This window comes from Oncorhynchus clarkii, chromosome 27, assembly GCF_045791955.1.
Source record: "Oncorhynchus clarkii lewisi isolate Uvic-CL-2024 chromosome 27, UVic_Ocla_1.0, whole genome shotgun sequence".
Lineage (NCBI taxonomy): Eukaryota > Metazoa > Chordata > Actinopteri > Salmoniformes > Salmonidae > Oncorhynchus > Oncorhynchus clarkii.
In genome coordinates, this window is record NC_092173.1 from 5,067,985 (window position 1) to 5,090,817 (window position 22,833).

The 22,833-nt window shown below is 45.1% G+C and overlaps 1 protein-coding gene across 2 annotated transcripts in view; it reads left to right on the forward strand.

Moving 5' to 3' along the window:
• LOC139385703 (signal-induced proliferation-associated 1-like protein 3) overlaps window positions 1-22,833 on the forward strand; it is a 41,674-nt gene that overhangs the window by 16,334 nt on the left and 2,507 nt on the right. The window contains exons 10-18 of one of the 2 annotated variants that reach the window (XM_071130979.1): window positions 1,372-1,617; window positions 8,318-8,494; window positions 15,566-15,690; window positions 18,443-18,555; window positions 18,658-19,109; window positions 21,563-21,796; window positions 21,908-22,070; window positions 22,162-22,345; window positions 22,664-22,813. In XM_071130979.1, coding sequence (XP_070987080.1) covers window positions 1,372-1,617; window positions 8,318-8,494; window positions 15,566-15,690; window positions 18,443-18,555; window positions 18,658-19,109; window positions 21,563-21,796; window positions 21,908-22,070; window positions 22,162-22,345; window positions 22,664-22,813 — 1,844 coding nt within the window. Of the gene's footprint in view, window positions 1-1,371; window positions 1,618-8,317; window positions 8,495-15,565; window positions 15,691-18,442; window positions 18,556-18,657; window positions 19,110-21,562; window positions 21,797-21,907; window positions 22,071-22,161; window positions 22,346-22,663; window positions 22,820-22,833 lie in introns of both variants that reach the window. The other variant, XM_071130978.1, reaches the window with a different exon arrangement.

Genomic DNA, 22,833 nt, shown 5'->3' on the forward strand with positions numbered 1-22,833 from the left:
CCAGTGTGATTGAGCTTAATCCAGGTCAAATAGTACGGGACAGATCACACGGACACATACAGACACACACTGGACAATCTGCCCAGCTATCCTTTGATTCTTTGTTCCTGCACTCCTCTTCTTGTCCGTTACCTAGGCTATATTCAGATGTTCTGTCACTTTCTCCACTTCTCATCTCTTTTCCTTGTCCTCTAATTTATTCATTTTTCATTTTCTTCCCTTTACCTCCCCCTTTCTTTCTCCTCTCTTCTGTCTCTCCTCTCCTCGTCTCGATCTTCCCTCTCTTCCTTTCACTAGTCTGTCCCTCTCCTCCTCTCTCCTCTCCCGCACACGGTCTGGTGTCTGAGGCAGCCTTTGCTGTGGCGCTGCGTGGTGCCTCTTCAACCTCCAATAATAGACTTTACCATGAAATAGTGATGAAGGACGAAAGATGCATGTGCCGTTTCTGCTCAAGGCTTCAGTGAGGATGTTGAGAGGGTGAGTCTGTCGCGCAGGTGCCCTGGTTAAAAAAGGGATATATTGCTATTGAGCCCCCCCCCCCACTGAAACTGATGTTGGTCATTATTGTCTCATTATTGCGTCATTGTGTTCCTTTTGGGTTTGCTCGAGGTTTTCAATGTGCACCTCATTGTATGTGGTAGTGCAGTGACTACTCGAAAGGTCCAGGTCATGACTGTTATCGGGGGGAAGTTGAAGAAAAGCCTGATATCTCCACGGGATCTCATGAAAGTATTTAACTAGAGCGGACTCGGCTTAGGCGGCCATTTCCACATGCCTTGCGTGTATAAAGTCAATGCAAGTTGACACATCTGGGCTCCGTACACGCGAATAAAAGGCTGACGGAGAGAATCGTTATGATATTAGGGGTTTATCTTATTGTGTTCCTGCCCAAATGAAAACTTGAGCAACATCTGGGTGACTAAAAAGGTCAGGGCTTGGATTCTATCTGTACGCGTGCTCATAGACACACTCATACACTTGACCGATGCCTCACAGTAGGGGATAAGTCGTCCCCCCCACCCCTTTCCCATCCTGAGCTATCAAGGGAGCTCATTAGTTCTTGTGTGTGAGCTGTTGGAGGGGGATGCTGAAGGGAATATGCTGAGGGAGAGTATGGAGGAGTTCAGGGTTTTCACCTGCTCAGTTTAAGTTCAGCTTGAGTTCGACTGCAGCTCCTGTGAGCGAGGTGGACCTCTTATCTGAGTGCTGTAGTTGTGTGTGTGTGTGTGTGTGCGCGCACAAGTCCGTGCGTAGCCACTGCTATTTTGTAAGCAGCTATGACATCTTTCCAGTCGTTGTCTGGTGTTAGTGTGTCGTCTTGCAATCCAACTGCAGTAGTACTGACTCGCCATTCCCCCTCTCTGTCTATAGGGGCTGTACAGAGGAGTATGAGATGAAGACCATGGAGCAGAAGCCAGAGTCTGAGCCCGTGGCAGCAGGCTACCGGCCCTCCCCTCGCACCCCTGTCTTGCGCTGGGACAGCCCCGCCGGCCTGCACAGTGCCCCCACCCCTCAGCGTTGGACCCCTATGGGCCCCCCACCACCCCAACCCCGCTCACACAAAGCCATGGTCATGCCCATCCCATACAGGGAGGCCCAGCATCTCTCCAACAAGAGGTGAGACACTGGCGTGTGTTTGTGTGTGTGATTGTTTGCCTTGGGCTTAGACACTGGTGTAGTTGTCCTTGTTTGCTTCAGCTTCTTGAGTGGGTGATCCTCTGCTAATGACCTGCTGTCATTCTCATAAATGCTTCGACAATGAGGTTATTCTTATAAAAATGTAAAGCAGGACGAAACAGCATGATTTGGAAATGTAACCCATACAATGGTCCTTTTTGGAGGAAGGATTGTTTATGTATTTTACATTTATCTAAAAGCATATTTGAAAAATAATTAATCAAAGATGGCATTTTTATGACATTTTGGGCTGCCCAGGCCTCTTAAGACTCCACAAATGTTTTCATCTGTAGGTGCTACAAAGCAAAAATGTGTGTTATGAAGCTTTACAGCTTGCTCTTTAACATGAGTAGTATTTTAATTTCTACATAAAAAAAAATAGATATACAGTTGAGGTCGGAAGTTTACACCTTAGCCAAAAACTTGACATTTAATCCGAGTAAAAATTCCTCGTCTTTGGTCAGTTAGGATCACCACTTTATTTTAAGAATGTGAAAATGTCAGAGAATTATTTATTTCAGCTTTTATTTCTTTCATCACATTCCCAGTGGGTCAGAAGTTTACATACACTCAATTAGTATTTGGTAGCATTGCCTTTAAATTGTTTAACTTGGGTCAAACGTTTCAGGTAGCCTTCCACAAGCTTCCCACAATAAATTGGGTGAATTTTGGCCTATTCCTCCTGACAGAGCTGGTATAACTGAGTCAGGTTTGTAGGCCTCCTTGCTTGTCACACACTCTTTTTCAGTTTTGCCCACAAATTTTATATGGGATTGAGGTCAGGGCTTTGTGGTGGCCTCTCCAATACCTTGACTTTGTTGTCCTTAAGCCATTTGCCACAACTTTGGAAGTATGCTTGGGGTCATTGTCCATTTGGAAGACCCATTTGCGACCAAGCTTTAACTTCCTGACTGATGTCTTGAGATGTTGCTTCAATATATCCACACATTTTCCTCCCTCATGATGCCATCTATTTTGTGAAGTGCACCAGTCCCTCCTGCAGTAAAGCACCCCACAACATGATGCTGCCTCCCCTGTGCCTTGCGATTGGAATGGTGTTCTTCGGCTTGCAAGCCTCCCCCTTTTTCCTCCAAACATACCGATGGTCATTATGGCCAAACAGTTCTATTTTTGTTTCATCAGACCAGAGGACTTTTCTCCAAAAAGTACGATCTTTGTCCCCATGTGCAGTTGCAAACTATTGTCAGGCATTTTTATGGCGGTTTTGGAGCAGTGGCTTCTTCCTTGCTGAGTTGTCTTACAGGTTATATGACTCGTTTTACTGTGAATATAGATATTTTTGTGCCTGTTTCCTCCAGGATCTTCACAAGGTCCTTTGCTGTTGTTCTGGGATTGATTTGCACTTTTCGCACCAAAGTACGTTCATCTCTAGGAGGCAGAACGCGTCTCCTTCCTGAACGGCATGACGGCTGTGTGGTCCCATGGTGTTTATACTTGCGTACTATTGTTTGTACAGATGAACGTGGTACCTTCAGGCGTTTGGAAATTGCTCCCAAGGATGAACAAGTCTTGTGGAGGTCTACATTTTATTTTCTGAGGTCTTGGCTGATTTCTTTCACAGTAAAGTTCTGACCCACTGGAATTTTGTTACAGTGAAATAATCTGTCTGTAAAGAATTGTTGGGAAAATGACTGGTGTCGTGAAGAAAGTAGATGTCCTAACCGACTTGCCAAAACTATAGTTTGTTAACAAGAAATTTGTGGAGTGCTTGAAAAACAAGTTTTAATGACTTTAACCTAAGTGTATGTAAACTTCCGACTTCAACTGTATATACAGTACTAGCCAGATGTTTGGACACAGCTACTCATTCAAGTGTTTTTCTTTATTTTTACTATTTTCTACTTTGTAGAATAATTGTGAAGACATCAAAACTAGGAAATAACACATATGGAATCCTGTAAACAGAAAAGTGTTTGAGATTCTTCAAAGTAGCCACCCTTTGCCTTGATGACAGCTTTGCACAATCTTGGCATTCTCTCAACCAGTTTCATGAGGTTGTCACCTGGAATGCATTTCAATTAACAGGTGTGCCTTGTTAATAGTTAATTTGTGGAATTTCCTTCTTAATGCATTTGAGCCAATCAGTTGTGTTGTGATAAGGTAAGGGTGGTATACAGATTTTTTTTTAAATTAATTTTAAAAAGACCAAGTCCGTATTATGGTAAGAACAGCCCATTACTTTAGAGAACAACAAGAACAGCCCATTACATTCTACCATTACTTTAAGACGTGAAGTTGAGTCAATCTGGAAAATGTCAAGAACCTCACATTTTTTCAAGTGCAGTCGCAAAAACCATCATGCGCTATGATGAATCTGGCTCTAATGAGGACCGCCACAGGAAAGGAAGACCCAGAGCTACCTCTGCTGCAGAGGATAAGTTCATTAGTTACCAGCCTCAGAAATTGCAGCCCAAATAAATGCTTCATAGAGTTCAAGTAACAGACACATCTCAACATCAACTGTTCAGAGGAGAATGAATCAGGCCTTCATAGTCAAATTGCTGCAAGGAAACTACTAAAGGAGACCAATAAAAATAAGACTTGCTTGGGCCAAGAAACACGAGCAATGGACATTAGACCGGTGGAATATGTCCTTTGGTCTGATGAGTCCAAATTGGAGACTTTTGGTTCCAACCGCTGTGTCTTGGTGAGATGCGGTGTGGGTGAATGGATGATCTCCGCATGTGTATTTCCCACCGTAAAGCATGGAGGAGGAGGTGTTAAGGTGTGGGGGTGCTTTGCTGGTGACACTGTCTGTGATTTATTTAGAAATCAAGGCACACTTAACCAGCATGGCTACCATAGCATTCTGCAGCAATACACCATTCCATCTGGTTTGAGCTTAGTGGGACTATCATTTGTTTTCCTACAAAACAATGACCCAACACACCTCCAGGCTGTCTAAGAGCTATTTTACCAAGAAGGAGAGTGATGTAGTGCTGCATCAGGTGACCTGGCCTCCACAATCGCCTGACCTCAACCAAATTGAGATGGTTTGGGTTGAGTCGAACCACAGAGTGAAGGAAAAGCAGCCAACAAGTGCTCAGCATATGTGGGAACTCCTTCAAGACTGTTGGAAAAGCATTCCAGGTGAAGCTGGTTGAGAGAATGCCAAGAGTGTGCAAAGGGTGGCTATTTGAAGAATCCCGACGATTAAATGTGTTTTGATGTAACAATTGTTTGGTTACTGCATGATTCCATATGTGTTATTTCATAGTTTTGATGTCTTATGTCTATTATTATTCTACAAAGAAAAACCCTTGAATGAGAAGGTGTTCTAAAACCTTTGACCGGTAGTGTATATACACAAATATTTTGTGGATTTGGCAAATGTTTCAATATGTTGTTGAACATGATATACTCTATGGGCATGTCAAAGTTTCAGAGTGGGATCTCTGCTAGTTTGAAAGTTATGGCCTGTTTTATAGGCAATGTAACCAATAACAGCCCTTTTACTTGTGTCATCGCACATCCTGCAAATCACCAGCAGAGGGCGACCATTTTGAATCCATTTTCACGTTCGCCGTGTTGCTAATGCTTACAGATAGGATCATAACTCTGAAAGTAACAGAGATCCCAGTCTGGAACTTTGATATGCCCATAAACCAGGGCTCTTAAAGTGAGAACAGTTTGCTGTGTGACTGGGAGTTATATTTTGGGAGCACTGTGGAACTATGTAAAAAAAAATCTCCCAGATAATAATTGTTGTAATGATAAGGCTTCGAAGTATCGTTGTTTCCAAGTTCCCTAGAGAAATCATTGAGTGCCGATTCGTTAGTGTCATGGTTGCGCCATTACTACAGCGAAAACAGCTTGCCTCGACTAGCCCAACCAGGTCAAGAGCTCTTACCCATATTACCGTCACAGCATTTTTATCTTCCTATATAGAGGATTGCCGCATTTTACATTCATAAAGTGTGTCTTGGGCCATTCTAAAACAACTTGCTCATGGACATTCTTAAACTATCCCAAATTCAATGGAATTGCAACCCTCTGCATGCACAGTGCATTCTTCCATCACATGTACAGCTGATTCTCAAAATCTTTCACACTAATGAGATAATATTGAGCCCACACTACACTGTCTGAGCCAAGGACTACATGCTTTCTGGTAAGTTTTGTTTACAATACTGGGTGGGGTGAATATATTTTATGACATACATGATTTGTTGTTAACTAGTAAATAGTAGCCTACAGCAAAGTGTGTTTAAATCATTTCTAACTTAACAATTTCTGCAAGTTTGGCTACCATGTGGGTTTTAGCTTGCTTGAGCCTGCTAACTAAAGAGTGTTAATTCACTTGTTTCCATAAACAGTTATCTTACAAAGGAGTTGTTTAATCTAACTGCTTAACTATTTATCTGTACATGGAATTGTATTTTAAATTTTTGTACTAATTTGTTTTCAATCTTTACAGGAAAATGCCATGGGCACTATCTGATGTGTGGAGACATTGCACTGCAGCTAATGTAGAAGGAAAAGCTGCAAATACTGTGTATTTGTGTAGAATATGTGAAGAATGCAACAAAGATGCAGAATCATCTGGCCAAGTGCATAAAGTTCCCTCAGCACTCACAACAAGCAACCTCTGACAAAGATCCCTCTACTTCTATTTGAGGTGAAGAGGATGAATCAGGCACCTTATCAATAGCAACAGCTCATGGTCCTCCTGGAATCAGAAGTTTTTTTTGACTCAAGAGGAGGAACGAGAGAGAAATGCTGATGAATGTCTTGCTTGAGATGTGTATGCAACTGGTTCACCTCTAATGCTCACAGGCAATGTGTATTGTAAGAGATTTCTGAATGTTCTTCGCCCAGCATACACCACTCCAACCAGACATGCTTTATCTACTCATTTGCTGGATGCAGAGTTCAACTGAGTTCAAGTGAAGGTCAAGCAAATCATTGAGAAAGCAGACTGTATTTCAGTCATCTCTGATGGGTGGTTGAATGTTTGTGGGCAAGGAATAATTAACTACATCATCTCCACCCCTCAACCAGTATTCTACAAGAGCACAGACACAAGAGACAACAGACACACCGGTCTCTACATTGAAGATGAGCTGAAGGCAGTCATCAATGACCTTGGACCACAGAAGGTATTTGCACTGGTGACAGACAATATTGCGAACATGAATGCTGCTTGGTCTACACCCATTGGCTGTGCTGCTCAAGCATTGAATCAGCTCCTCAAGGACATCATGGCACTGAAGACAATGGATACACTCTACAAGAGAGCCAAGGAAATGGTTAGGTATGTGAAGGGTCATCAAGTTATAGCAGCAATCTACCTCACCAAGCAAAGTGAGAAGAATAAGAGCACCGCATTGAAGCTGCCCAGCAACACCCTTTGGGGTGGTGTCATCATGTTTGACAGTCTTCTGGAGGGGAAGGAGTCTCTCCAAGAAATGGCCATATCACAGTCTGCCGATATGGATAGCCCCATCAAGAGGATCCTCCTGGATGATGTATTTTGGGAGAGACTGGTAAGCAGCCTGAAACTCCTGAAACCTATAGCAGTAGCCATTGCACGAATTGAAGGAGACAATGCCATCCTGTCTGATGTTCAGACTCTGCTTGCAGATGTAAGAGAATAAATCCGTACTGCCCTGCCCACTTCACTGTTGCTCCAAACAGAGGAAACTGTAGTTCTGAAATACATCAAAAACCGTGAAGACTTCTGCCTGAAGCCCATTGGACCCCAAGAGCATCCTGTCTGGTGCAGAGATCAACAAGGCCTATGGTGTCATCACTACCGTGTCTCGCCACCTTGGCCTGGATGAGGGCAAGGTTCTTGGCAGTCTGACGAAGTACACTTCCAAGCAAGGGCTTTGGGATGGAGATGCAATATGGCAGTTATGCCAACATATCTCATCAGCCACCTGGTGGAAGGGACTTTGTGGGTCTGAGGCGCTTTCCCCTGTTGCCTCCATCACCCTCCAAATCCCACCAACATCAGCTGCCTCAGAGCGCAACTGGTCCTTGTTTGGGAACACACAGACCAAAGCACGCAACAGGCTGACCAATACAAGGGTTAAAAAATTGGTGGCCATCCCCAGTCAAATTTGAGTTTTTTTGAGCCTGACAACGGGTTATCCTCAACAAGGTTGGAAAGTGACAGTGAAGATAAGCCTGCAGTCTGATGTTCAAGAGGTGGACATTGAGGAGGTCCAGGGAGAAAACATGGAAGCCTGAGAGAAAGACAACCACAGCTTTAGTTTCTAGACTATCATTTTACAGATGTATGTTGATAACATTTTTGGGAGATTCGATGGATCATTGGGGATCATTCCCTTTTTGTTGTTCAGTGAAATCACCCCATGTGAAGTCAACTCATTTAATTAAAGTTCAATTCGTAACTAAATTGTTTTTTACATTTCTTTTGGAAGGATTTAATCATTTGCAATTATGTCTAACTTATGATAAGGTAAAAGTTTTCTGTCTCCATATGAAATGGTAAATATATCCAATTCAAAAAACATCTACATTTAAATGGTATTAATATTAATTCCCATATATTCCCGTTAATTCCCACGGAAAGTTTCCACCTCTGAATATACCCCAAAATGTGCAACCCTACTTGTGATTAATCTTTGCTGTCCCGCTGTGCTCCCTGCAGGCCGGTGAGCTTTCCTGAGAACCACTACAGCCTGTCCCCAGCGGGGGGCGACAGAGTGCTGCCCTACAGGAACCCCTCAGCCAGCTTCTCCTCCCCCTCTGGCTTGGGGGGCATGGCGGCCCTGGGGGGACCCATACTCAGCGGGCCCTTCGTACGCTACAAACCTTCACCTGACAGGTCAGTCAGCGGAAGTGTTAGTGTCTTTGTGTGGTGAGGTGGGTTAGTGTCTTTGTGTGGTGAGGTGGGTTAGTGTCTTTGTGTGGCGAGGTGGGTTAGTGTCTTTGTGTGGCGAGGTGGGTTAGTGTCTTTGTGTGGCGAGGTGGGTTGGTGTCTTTGTGTGGCGAGGTGGGTTGGTGTCTTTGTGTGGCGAGGTGGGTTGGTGTCTTTGTGTGGCGAGGTGGGTTGGTGTCTTTGTGTGGCGAGGTGGGTTGGTGTCTTTGTGTGGCGAAGTGGGTTGGTGTCTTTGTGTGGCGAGGTGGGTTGGTGTCTTTGTGTGGCGAGGTGGGTTGGTGTCTTTGTGTGGCGAGGTGGGTTGGTGTCTTTGTGTGGCAAGGTGGGTTGGTGTCTTTGTGTGGTGGGTGTATCTCTATGTTTGTATGCATTGACGTATCATTGAGGTTTTCATTTGTTTGTATTGGAGGAGAATGTCACTCCTCCCTGTTCCCTGGCATTTCCTTTGTATGATACTTGACAGGCTTTTTGCGCTTGTTGCTTGGATTGGTAGCTAACTTGCTGCAGACCTGTGACTGATTTAGTTTAATGCTTTGAGAAGCTGACTGTCGATTTGTAAGTAACTGAGACATTTATGAACACACTTGGATTATGACTTGATATTGTGTGGTTTTGTGTGTGTGGTGATTTAGTTCCTCTGGTTTGGTAGGATGTAACATGTTTGAAATAAGCTCCACCGGGGAGCATAGCAACAACAGAAACTGTGAAATGTTCTTAAACGTATTTGTGTGTGTGTGTGTGTTAGGGCTGTCCCGACAAAAAAACAAACATTTTGGTCAACAGAGAGTCATCTGTTCTTTTGACCAATCGATGGGTTAAACATTTTAAACGTATAATTTCCCGTATATAGACACCCTGTGCGTTTGAATAAAATATTTGCACTGAGCTTGTCTGATGCTTTAAGCACACTGGTTGATTAAGTAATTACGACAGACAAATGACTCGAGGGAGCACGATGGCCATGCTGTGTAAAAAAAATAAATGTTTTTTTTTAATGATAGCGATTGCCTGTGTTTGACGGGTGCACGTTGTCTCTCTCTCCTCCCTGCTGCAGCGAAAACGCACCACAGCTCAGCAAGTGTTTATTGCGCTGTCCATGCTGGAGCTGCAACATCATGTCCAGCCATTTAGTTTCTTACAGTGTAAACGACACAAAATAAATGCTAAGTAATACCATTGTCTGTTCTGAGTTATTTTTTAATGCCTTTATTACAGTGTAGGTAAGATTTAAAATCAGACAAATTTGTGAAATTGCTTTATCCAACATTTTGCGGTTGTGTGGGGCTTGGTGCTCATGGAATCAGTTGGCTACTTAACAGGCAATAGAAGCAGGATCGGTCTTATTTCTGTAGATGTATACTGTGCCTTCGGAAAGTATTCAGACCCCTTGACTGTTTCCACATTTTGCTACATTACAGCCTTATATTAAAATGGAATAAATAAATAAATCCTCAATCTACACACAATACCCCATAATGACAAAGCGAAAACAAGTTTATACATTTTTGCAAATTTATACAAATTAAGAAACATACCTTATTTACATAAGTATTTAGACCCTTTGCTATGAGACACGAAATTGAGCTCAGGTGCATACTGTTTCCATTGATCATCCTTGGGATGTTTCTACAACTTGATTGGAGTCCAACTGTAAATTCTATAGATTGGACATGAATTGGAAAGGCACGCACCTGTCTATATAAGGTCCCACAGTTGACAGTGCATGCCGGAGAAAAAAACAAGTCACGAGGTCAAAGGAATTGTGCATAGAGCTCCGAGACAGGATCGTGTCAAGGCACAGATCTGGGGAAGGGTACCAAAAAATGTCTACGGCATTGAAGGTCCCTAAGAACACAGTGGCCTCCATCATTCTTAAATTGAAGAAGTTTGGAACCACCAAGACTTTTCTTAGAGCTGGCCGCCCGTCCAAACTGAGCAATTGGGGGAGAAGGGTCTTCGTCAGGGAGGTGACCCAAGAACCCGATGGTCATTCTGACATGGCTCCAGAGTTCCTCTGTGGAGATGAGAACCTTTCAGAAGGACAACCATCTCTACAGCACCCCACCAATCTGGCCTTTATGGACAGACAGAAGCCAGTCCTCATTAAAAGGCACATGACCTCCCGCTTGGAGTTTGCCAAAAGGCACCTAAAGACTCTCAGGCCATGAGAAACAAGATTCTCTGGTCTGATGAAACCAAGATTCAACTCTTTGGCCTGAATGTCAAGCGTCATATCTGGAGGAAACCTGGCACCATCCCTACGGTGAAGCATGGTGGTAGCAGCATCACCAGGGACTGGGAGACTAGTCAGGATCGAGGCAAAATGAACGGAGCAAAGTACAGCAAGATCCTTGACGAAAACCTGCTCCAGAGTGCTCAGGACCTCAGACTGCAGCAAGGTTCACCTTCCAACAGGACAACAACCCTAAGCACAGAGCCAAGACAACGCAGGAGTGGCTTCGGGACAAGTCTCTGAATGTCCTTGAGTGGCCCAGCCAGAGCCCGGACTTGATCCCGATCGAACACCTCTGGAGAGACCTGAAAATAGCTGTTCAGCAACGCTCCCCATCCAACCTGACAGAGCATGACAAGATCTGCACGAAAGGATGGGAGAAACTCCCCAAATATAGGTGTGCCAAGCTTGTATTGTCATACCCAAGAAGACTCAAGGCTGTAATTGCTGCCAAAGGTGCTTCAACAAAGTCCCGAGTAAAGGGTCTGAATTCTTATGTAAATGTGAATGTAAATGTTTTAAAAAATGTTTATACATTTGCCCCCAAAAAATCTAAACCTGTTTTTACCTTGTCATTCCAGGGTATTGTGTGGATTGATGAGGGGGGGGGGGAACAATTGATTTAATTTAAGAATAAGGCTGTAAAATAACAATGTGGAAAATGTTAAGTGGTCTGAATACTTATCGAATGCACTGTATGTATCATTTATAAAGCCAGCCACATTTAACAGTGAGGCTATTGATTATAGACCGAATTAAGTTGGTTTCCTCTCTCCTCAAGTTTCTTAGACAATAAAGGCAAGGGCTGTTTCCTCGTCTTCTCACTCCACTGCTGCCTCCGCCTCATTACTCTCAACACCTAGTTGCTGGTTAACTTTGCTATTATGCACATCTCAACATGGGGAAAGGTGGCAATTAAATGGTGCACTGAAGATTGTTTCAGAACCGCGGACTGGAACCACTATCCAACGCGAGAGAAAGCGCATTTGTTATAAAATTATATTACACTTAATAGTATTACACCATTTTTTTTTTGCATAATATAACCATATACAAATTCAGTATCACGTCTTAGAGCAGTGGTCGTCGACTGGTCGATCTTCAAGGCATTCGTAGTCGAAAACCAAACATTTCTGTAGAAAAGCCAATGATAAATTTGATTTTGTGTTGCGCTGTTGGTGGTAGGTGCACTTGATTCAGAAGACCTGCACACTGGGTAAACAAAGTGGTCCAATTTTGAACTACACTGCTCAAAAAAATAAAGGGAACACTTAAACAACACAATGTAACTCCAAGTCAATCACACTTCTGTGAAATCAAACTGTCCACTTAGGAAGCAACACTGATTGACAATACATTTCACATGCTGCTGTGCAAATGGAATAGACAACAGGTGGAAATTATAGGCAATTAGCAAGACACCCCCAATAAAGGAGTGGTTCTGCAGGTGGTGACCACAGACCACTTCTCAGTTCCTATGCTTCCTGGCTGATGTTTTGGTCACTTTTTAATGCTGGCGGTGCTTTCACTCTAGTGGTAGCATGAGACGGAGTCTACAACCCACACAAGTGGCTCAGGTAGTGCAGCTCATCCAGGATGGCACATCAATGCGAGCTGTGGCAAGAAGGTTTGCTGTGTCTGTCAGCGTAGTGTCCAGAGCATGGAGGCGCTACCAGGAGACAGGCCAGGACATCAGGAGACGTGAAGGAGGCCGTAGGAGGGCAACAACCCAGCAGCAGGACCGCTACCTCCGCCTTTGTGCAAGGAGGAGCACTGCCAGAGCCCTGCAAAATGACCTCCAGCAGGCCACAAATGTGCATGTGTCTGCTCAAACGGTCAGAAACAGACTCCATGAGGGTGGTATGAGGGCCCAACGTCCACAGGTGGGGGTTGTGCTTACAGCCCAACACCGTGCAGGACGTTTGGCATTTGCCAGAGAACACCAAGATTGGCAAATTTGCCACTGGCGCCCTGTGCTCTTCACAGATGAAAGCAGGTTCACACTGAGCTCGTGACAGAGTCTGGATATGCCGTGGAGAACGTTCTGCTGCCTGCAACATCCTCCAGCATGACCGGTTTGGTGGTGGGTCAGTCATGGTGTGGGGTGGCATTTCTTTGAGGGGCCGCACAGCCCTCCATGTGCTCGCCAGAGGTAGCCTGACTGCCATTAGGTACCGAGATGAGATCCTCAGACTCCTTGTGAGACCATATGCTGGTACGGTTGGCCCTGGATTCCTCCTAATGCAAGACGATGCTAGACCTCATGTGGCTGGAGTGTGTCAGCAGTTCCTGCAAGAGGAAGGCATTGATGCTATGGACTGGCCCGCCCGTTCCCCAGACCTGAATCCAATTGAGCACATCTGGGACATCATGTCTCGCTCCATCCACCAACAGACTGTCCAGGAGTTGGCGGATGCTTTAGTCCATGTCTGGGAGGAGACCACCTCATCAGGAGCATGCCCAGGCATTGTAGGGAGGTCATACAGGCACGTGGAGGCCACACACACTACTGAGCCTCATTTTGACTTGTTTTAAGGACATTTCATCAAAGTTGGATCAGCCTGTAGTGTGGTTTTCCACTCTAATTTTGAGTTTTACTCCAAATCCAGACCTCCGTGGGTTGATAAATTTGATTTCCATTGATAATTTTTGTGTGATTTTGTTGTCAGCACATTTAACTTTGTAAAGAAAAAAGTATATATTAAGAATATTTCATTCATTCAGATCTAGGATGTGTTATTTTAGTGTTCCCTTCATTTATTTGAGCAGTGTATTTCACTTGTCTGAAAAGACAAACTCCCCCTATCTGGCGGACTGGGAGATCTGTGGCTAAATCGAGTGCGCCTACTGCACTTGCCTACAGAGCATCCACGACCCCGGCCACAGCAAAGTTTGATACTAGCCTACGTAAGATTTAATAACTTTTAAAACCATAACCACAGAGAGACTGTCAAAGAATACAGGAGAAATCTGCTGTTTTTATGAGTGAGTTAATGTTCAAGTTTTTATTCAGCCCTGTCAACTGTTTATATTCAACACTATTAGAAAACATAAAACGCTCTTCTGTGTTTCCATTCGCGCTGCCGCAGCAATGAAAAGAGTAGAGGTGTATCGATAGCCCTGCGTTTTTATTATTATTATTATTAGCAGCAGCTCGTCGTATATATTTTTGGAGGAATATTTCACTTTCGCTGGTCATAGGAATGCGGTGCGACTCGAGTTTAGCCATCAGACGGAAGACAGTGTCTCCTGCGCTGAGACTAATGCCATGTTCAAAACAACTGGGAACTCAGAAAAGCTCCGACTTCAGTGCATTCAAAACAACTGGGAGCTTGGGGAAAAATCATTTTGAGCGGTCATCCAACTTTGATGTCTTTGAAGATCACTAACGTCATGATTTGACCTAGTTCCCAATTGTCTGGAATGCACCATGACCATCATGTGCAAGTACCATCAGTCCAGTAAAATAAAAATAAAAGGCTAAATATTTAAATGTATGCGCTGCATGGCCTTGCAAGTGCTACACCAACTGCTATATTTTGTTATCAAGCTTGAGTTTTGAAATATAATATGGTCTGAGAATAACAGTATTGGAAGGCCAGGCATATAGCCAATATGCTGTGATCATGTATTAGGCCTACTGCACAAACCTCATTCCTACAGAACAGTTTTTATTAGGTTATTGTAACATTTTTTAAGTCATGTTTTAAAAAATGATCTGAGCGGTAGCTCTCCACTTGCTTTTTGACTGCAAAAGTGAACTTGACGGAGAAAAGGTTGGTGACCACGGTCTTAGTGATGGACTGTGCCATCCCTGTGGCCTCACCAATGGATTAGTCCACTGAGACAGGCGTGTATCACACAGATGTCTTGTGCTCCTCAAATAAAAAAACGATCAATCAGTCGACTAAATGGGTTCAGCCCTAGTGTGTGTGTGTGCTGTACACTTTTTTGTCCACCTGTATGTTCATCCTAGTCTGTGTGTAACCTTGCGTGCGTGAGTTAGGCCTGGGCGGTTTGGCCAAAATATCATATCCCAATATTTGTACATTTTTGGACCAGACTTGGGCAGTATACCGTATATACAGGTGTGTTTTGAAGTACAGAGGGGGATTTTCTATTTTCATTTTATTCAACAACAGAAAATGTAATTGAGCCATTCATATGGTAACTTTGTTTACAAAGAGCATGTGGAGAAAACGTGTCGATAAACTGTTGAAAAGCACAAGAGAAGTGAACAAATTATACTTAAAATTCACTACAAATGTTTGCCAGACAAATATCTTATAAGTTAACTATTTAAGATGTGCCAAATATATTGTCTCCAGCTATGGATTTGGTTAGCTTACTTGGTAGCTATAACGTTCGGTTGCAATATCAAGCTTCTTGGTTACAGCAAAGACGATCAATCCCCTTCTGGATCAAGTGGGAGTAGCCTTTTGAGATAGTTCTATAAATTCCATGACCTTGGTTGTCTGTCCTTGCTTATGCCTTGTTTGTATTTAGCTAGCGTCCACTATGGGAATTCGCTAGGACTCTGTTAACCTTTTTTTTTTTTACATAAAAACATTATTTGCAGGAGGAGACGGAGAGATGACTCAAGTAGAAAACAGAGTAAACTATAAAACCAGAAACCCGCTGTAGTGGCGTCTTCCATTTAACAAACCAAACATTGAAATAACGCTGTAAAAGGCTAAGTACAAACCCAAACCAGCCCGTGCATCAATAACGGTGTATAGTAAAATATCGTTTGTGTCAAATTTCTGTTCCTCTTATCTGTGTAGGTACGGTTCAGCCCAGCGTCCCCTGCTGGCCTACGAACCTCATCTCAGTCTGGACATCACCTCTAGTGGAGAGTCCTCCTCGGGCTTCACAAGCCAGGAAAGCACTATGGAGCGCTGCAAGACAGGTACACAAACACACACATGTATGTAGACAAACATACAGGACACACACACACACATACACTGCTCAAAAAAATAAAGGGAACACTAAAATAACACATCCTAGATCTGAATGAATGAAATATTCTTATTAAATAGTTTTTTCTTTACATAGTTGAATGTGCTGACAACAAAATCACACAAAAATGATCAATGGTAATCAAATGTATCAACCCATGGAGGTCTGGATTTGGAGTGACACTCAAAATTAAAGTGGAAAACCACACTACAGGCTGATCCAACTTTGTTGTAATGTCCTTAAAACAAGTCAAAATTAGGCTCAGTAGTGTGTGTGGCCTCCACGTGCCTGTATAATCTCCCTACAATGCCTGGGCATGCTCCTGATGAGGTGTCGGATGGTCTCCTCCCAGACATGGACTAAAGCATCCGCCAACTCCTGGACAGTCTGTGGTGCAACGTGGCGTTGGTGGATGGAGCGAGACATGATGTCCCAGATGTGCTCAATTGGATTCAGGTCTGGGGAACGGGCGGGCCAGTCCATAGCATCAATGCCTTTCTCTTGCAGGAACTGCTGACACACTCCAGCCACATGAGGTCTAGCATTGTCTGGCATTAGGTGGAACCCAGGGCCAACCGCACCAGCATATGGTCTCGCAAGGGGTCTGAGGATCTCATCTCGGTACCTAATGGCAGTCAGGCTACCTCTGGCGAGCAAATGGAGGGCTGTGCGGCCCCCCAAAGAAATGCCACCCCACACCATGACTGACCCACCGCCAAACCGGTCATGCTGGAGGATGTTGCAGGCAGCAGAACGTTCTCCACTGCGTCTTCAGACTGTCACGTCTGTCACATGTGCTCAGTGTGAACCTTCTTTCATCTGTGAAGAGCACAGGGTGCCAGTGGCAAATTTTCCAATCTTGGTGTTCTCTGGCAAATGCCAAACGTCCTGCACGGTGTTGGGCTGTAAGCACAACCCCCACCTGTGGACGTCGGGCCTTCATACCACCCTCATGGAGTCTGTTTCTGACCGTTTGAGCAGACACATGCGCATTTGTGGCCTGCTGGAGGTAATTTTGCAGGGCTCTGGCAGTGCTCCTTCTGCTCCTCCTTGCACAAAGGCAGAGGTAGCGGTCCTGCTGCTGGGTTGTTGCCCTCCTCCACGTCTCCTGATGTACTGGCCTGTCTCCTGGTAGCACCTCCATGCTCTGGACACGCTGACAGACACAGCAAACCTTCTTGCCACAGCTCGCATTGATGTGCCATCCTGGATGAGCTGCACTACCTGAGCCACTTGTGTGGGTTGTAGACTCCGTCTCATGCTACCACTAGAGTGAAAGCACTTCCAGCATTCAAAAGTGACCAAAACATCAGCCAGGAAGCATAGGAACTGAGAAGTGGTCTGTGGTCATCACCTGCAGAACCACTCCTTTATTGAGGGTGTCTTGCTAATTGCCTATAATTTCCACCTGTTGTCTATTCCATTTGCATAACAGCATGCGAAATGTATTGTCAATCAGTGTTGCTTCCTAAGTGGACAGTTTGATTTCACAGAAGTGTGATTGACTTGGAGTTACATTGTGTTGTTTAAGTGTTCCCTTTATTTTTTTGAGCAGTATATATATACACTCCTCTATATGTGTGTGTGTGTTTATACACTGCTCAACAAAAAAAAAACGCCATAAAAAAGCCAGACTGCAGTTTGCAACTGCACATGGGGACAAAGATCGTACTTTTTGGAAAAATGTCCTCTGGTCTGATGAAACAAAAATAGAACTGTTTTGCCATAATGACCATCGTTATGTTTGAAGGAAAAAGGAGGAGGATTGCAAGCCGAAGAACACCATCCCAACTGTGAAGCACAGGGGTGGCAGCATTATGTTGTGGGGTGCCTTGCTGCAGGAGGGCCTGGTGCACTTCACAAAATAGATGGCATCATGGGGAAGGAAAATTACGTGGATATATTGAAGCAACATCTCGAGATCAATTAGGAAGTTGAAGCTTGGTTGCCAATGGGTCTTCCAAATGGACAATGACCCCAAGCATACTTCCAAAGTTGTGGCAAAATGGCTTAAGGACAACATAAAGCCCTGACCTCAATCCTATAGAAGATTTGTGGGCAGAACTGAAAAAGCGTGTGCGAGCAAGGAGGCTTACAAACCTGACTCAGTTACACCAGCTCTGTCAGGAGGAATGGGCCACAATTCACCCAACTTATTGTGGGAAGCTTGTGGAAGGCTACCCGAAATGTTTGACCCAAGTTAAACAATTTAAAGGCAATGGTACCAAATACTAATTGAGTGTATGTAAACTTTTGACCCACTGGGAATGTGATGAAATAAATAAAAGCTGAAATAAATAATTCTCTCTACCATTATTCTGACATTTCACATTCTTAAAATAAAGTGGTGATCCTAACTGACCTAAGACAGGGAATTTTTACTAGGATTAAAATGTCAGGAATTGTGAAAAAACGGAGTTTAAATGTATGTGTATGTAAACTTCCGACTTAAACTGTACATATGCGTACACACAGAAATAAAGAGTCCGGATTAAAGACAGTCAATTGGAGTGTCTCCAAATCGAACTGAGTTCTCCATCCATCACCAGAAAAGGGTCTTGAATTCTGACTACCTCAATACACTGTGTATTACCTGTGACCAGACACACAGTATATGGCCTACATACCACACCTGTCACTACATTAGGCCTGTGATGAGTAATGTGTAATGGTTTGTGTGTGTGTGTTTTTCTGCCCAGAGCCCCTATGGCATGTCCCAACTTCATCATCTCGGGGTCCAGGAAGAGGGGGGCAGAGGAAACCCACCCGACAGGACGTCCCAGGGAAAGACTCCCCCAACAGACACTCAAAGGTCAGATATAACTGTCATCTTTTATTTAGAGAGATTTTCTGCCTGTTGCTTTTCTGTGTATCTACTGTCTCTTTCTCTCTCACCTCATCCCGCTCTCTGTAGGGTGAGACCCAGTACTCCAGCCACTCCAGCAGTAACACTCTCTCCAGTAACGCGTCCAGCAGCCACAGTGACGAGCGCTGGTTCGACGGGGCCGGGGGGGAGAGAGGAGGCCCGGGGGGGTCCCGGGGTTACCTAGGTGAACGGGCCGAACCTGACCCCGACCCCCTCAGTAAGGGCGGCTCCAGTGACAGCGGCATCGACGCCCCCACCCTCTACAACACCAAGCCTGGCGCACGCCACGGAAACCAGTCCAGCCAATCACAGAAGCCCCTGCACTGTTCAGCAACCTATAATAGCGGGCTGCAGGAGCTCTCTGAGGCGAGGGGCAACGTCGTTGAGGGGCGGAGACTGCAGTCATCGCCTGTATTACCTGCCAATCAGAACAAAGGATACCGCACACGCACCTTCCCTCCTGGATCCAACGTGGAGAAGCCAGACTCATTAAAACCCAGGTAGGAGAGACACAAAAACACACACACTGCGCATAGCGCTTATACACTCAAACTCAGGTTGGCTTTTAGTAGTGGAAAGAGAGTGGAAAGGGGAGGAGAAAGAACTGTATGCTTTCTCCACACAGGCATCCCACCCCTCATGCTGAACATGCCAAAACACACAATGGTTTAATCCCTATGGGGGGCATGTATGGGTCAGATGTATCACCCCTGCCCTACATATATGTGGACACATATTTAGAGAGTCCAGCTACTCCTATAGGGGATTAAAGGATTGGGGGTTTAAACCCCCCAGTCTATCCCCAGTCACTCAGGGAACAGGACAGGACACTGGCATTCTGACACACAGAGGCACCCAACACGTAACATACAAGGTATGTAGTCTAAACTGTGGTACAGGAGCTTAGGAAATGGGGACAGAGACGTGTGAGTGGTGAGATGGATGGGTGGAGGTATGGCGAGATTGTGGGTTGGAGGGACATTTTGTTGATGGTGGGTTGGAGGGACATTTTGTTGATGGTGGGTTGGAGGGACATTTTGTTGATGGTGGGTTGGAGGGACATTTTGTTGATGGTGGGTTGGAGGGACATTTTGTTGATGGTGGGTTGGAGGGACATTTTGTTGATGGTGGGTTGGAGGGACATTTTGTTGATGGTGGGTTGGAGGGACATTTTGTAGATGGTGGGTTGGAGGGACATTTTGTTGATGGTGGGTTGGAGGGACATTTTGTTGATGGTGGGTTGGAGGGACATTTTGTTGATGGTGGGTTGGAGGGACATTTTGTTGATGGTGGGTTGGAGGGACATTTTGTTGATGGTGGGTTGGAGGGACATTTTGTTGATGGTGGGTTGGAGGGACATTTTGTTGATGGTGGGTTGGAGGGACATTTTGTTGATGGTGGGTTGGAGGGACATTTTGTTGATGGTGGGTTGGAGGGACATTTTGTTGATGGTGGGTTGGAGGGACATTTTGTTGATGGTGGGTTGGAGGGACATTTTGTTGATGGTGGGTTGGAGGGACATTTTGTTGATGGTGGGTTGGAGGGACATTTTGTTGATGGTGGGTTGGAGGGACATTTTGTTGATGGTGGGTTGGAGGGACATTTTGTTGATGGTGGGTTGGAGGGACATTTTGTAGATTGTGGGTTGGTTGGAGGGACATTTTGTAGATTGTGGGTTGGTTGGATGGACATTTTGTAGATTGTGGGTGGGTTGGATGGACATTTTGTAGATTGTGGGTGGGTTGGAGGGACATTTTGTAGATTGTGGGTTGGTTGGATGGACATTTTGTAGATTGTGGGTTGGTTGGATGGACATTTTGTAGATTGTGGGTTGGTTGGAGGGACATTTTGTAGATTGTGGGTTGGTTGGAGGGACATTTTGTAGATTGTGGGTTGGAGGGACATTTTGTAGATTGTGGGTTGGTTGGAGGGACATTTTGTAGATTGTGGGTTGGTTGGAGGGACATTTTGTAGATTGGGTTGGTTGGATGGACATTTTGTAGATTGTGGGTTGGTTGGAGGGACATTTTGTAGATTGTGGGTTGGAGGGACATTTTGTAGATTGTGGGTTGGTTGGAGGGACATTTTGTAGATTGTGGGTTGGTTGGAGGGACATTTTGTAGATTGTGGGTTGGTTGGAGGGACATTTTGTAGATTGTGGGTTGGTTGGATGGACATTTTGTAGATTGTGGGTTGGTTGGAGGGACATTTTGTAGATTGTGGGTTGGTTGGAGGGACATTTTGTAGATTGTGGGTTGGAGGGACATTTTGTAGATTGTGGGTGGGTTGGATGGACATTTTGTAGATTGTGGGTTGGAGGGACATTTTGTAGATTGTGGGTTGGTTGGAGGGACATTTTGTAGATTGTGGGTTGGTTGGAGGGACATTTTGTAGATTGTGGGTTGGTTGGAGGGACATTTTGTAGATTGTGGGTTGGATGGACATTTTGTAGATTGTGGGTTGGTTGGAGGGACATTTTGTAGATTGTGGGTTGGTTGGAGGGACATTTTGTAGATTGTGGGTTGGTTGGATGGACATTTTGTAGATTGTGGGTGGGTTGGATGGACATTTTGTAGATTGTGGGTTGGTTGGATGGACATTTTGTAGATGGTTGGTTTGCTCGAGTGATTGGGTGGATGGTGTGCATGGATGGCTGTGATGGCTGGTCAGGGATAATCACTGATTATGCTGTGGGTTGAGGTGCCTTTTTTTGTTGTTGGTGGAATTTAGTTGGGAGACAAAGGGGATTTGAGAGGTGAATTCCACCAGCAGCTGTTCTGCATGACGTGTGGCTTGTTGTCTGTTATGGATCTCACCCTGAATCGATCCGTCAATTCAAGCATGTGTGTATCTCCTAAACCTATGCACCATTGATATTGACTTTGTTATGCATGTAAATAGATGGAGATCGATTTATGGATTGGAGCGTGTGTCTGTTTGTGTGTCGTCACAGGGCCTGCTACACACCCCAGGGTTACAAGACCCCTGCAGCAGAGAAATCGCGACCGGTCCGAGCCGCCACGGTCACGCCCAACTCTGCTCTACTCAGCTCCACCCCTCTCTCTAGCTCCGCCCCCAAGGCCTTATGCAGCAAGAACAGGCTGGGCCCCTGGCAACCAGATGACAACGCCCCCTCCCCTTCAAACATACCCACTACCTACTGCTCTGACAGCAACAGCAGCAAGAAGTAAGTGTGTGTGCACCACCAGCACAAAAGTCAAGCATCACGCCACTGTGTTAAGCCATGTGATAAGTTGTTGCTGTATTTAACCTATATTCCTGCTCTGTGTGTGTTCAGGCAGGTGGACGTGAATTCTAAGAACGTGTTCGGACAGCCCCGTCTCAGAGCGTCGCTAAGGGACCTGCGGTCTCCACGGAGATCCCACAAGAGCACCGTCGAGGACGACCTGAAGAAACTCATCATCATGGACAGCCCTGGCGAGATACCACAAAGAGACATGGTGAAGGACACACACAGTACAAACACACAGTACATGTACACACACACAAACATACTACCCCACAACTAACCTCCCTCCCTTCTCTTTTCAGTCTCCTCGGCGCACTCTTCAGCGCACGTTCTCAGACGAGTCTCTGTGCAGCGGGCGCAGGGATGCCAGCTATGCCAGCACTGCCCCCCTGTTTGACCAGGGCACTCCCAGCGACCTGCTGTTCACCTCCACCCTGCCCACCCGGCGCCACGCACACTCTGCCAGCCACATGCCCAACAAAAAGGGTGAGTGGGGCCACAGCTTGATGTCGTTACCTTCTCACTTCCCTGTATCCGTACCTAATTATGGTATGTCAAGAACGCACAGAGCTCAGTTATAGTTATACAAGGAATCATTTATGTGCTACTTTTAAAGGAGTAGTCCACTCAAAAATGATATTTTGGCGTTTCTTTAACCAGTCCACTGTTCACACTGTCCCAAAATGTTTTGCATGTCAGCTGTCAAGTTTTAAAGATGCAAAGTATCATGCGACGTCGTCATGAATGCTAATCTGCTAAGTCTTTAGTTAATTTGACCTCCTTGCTCTCCTCCCGGCTGGCCAGTCCCTATGTCTGCGTCGGAGCTGTCATTGAAAGAGGTGAGGGATAAGGTTCCCCCCCTGAGGAGGCTGGACCCGGGGCTCATACCCCTGCCTGACACTGCCTGTGGCCTGGAGTGGGCCAGCCTGGTCAACGCTGCCAAGGCCTACGAGGGTGAGTGTGAGTATTCTGTG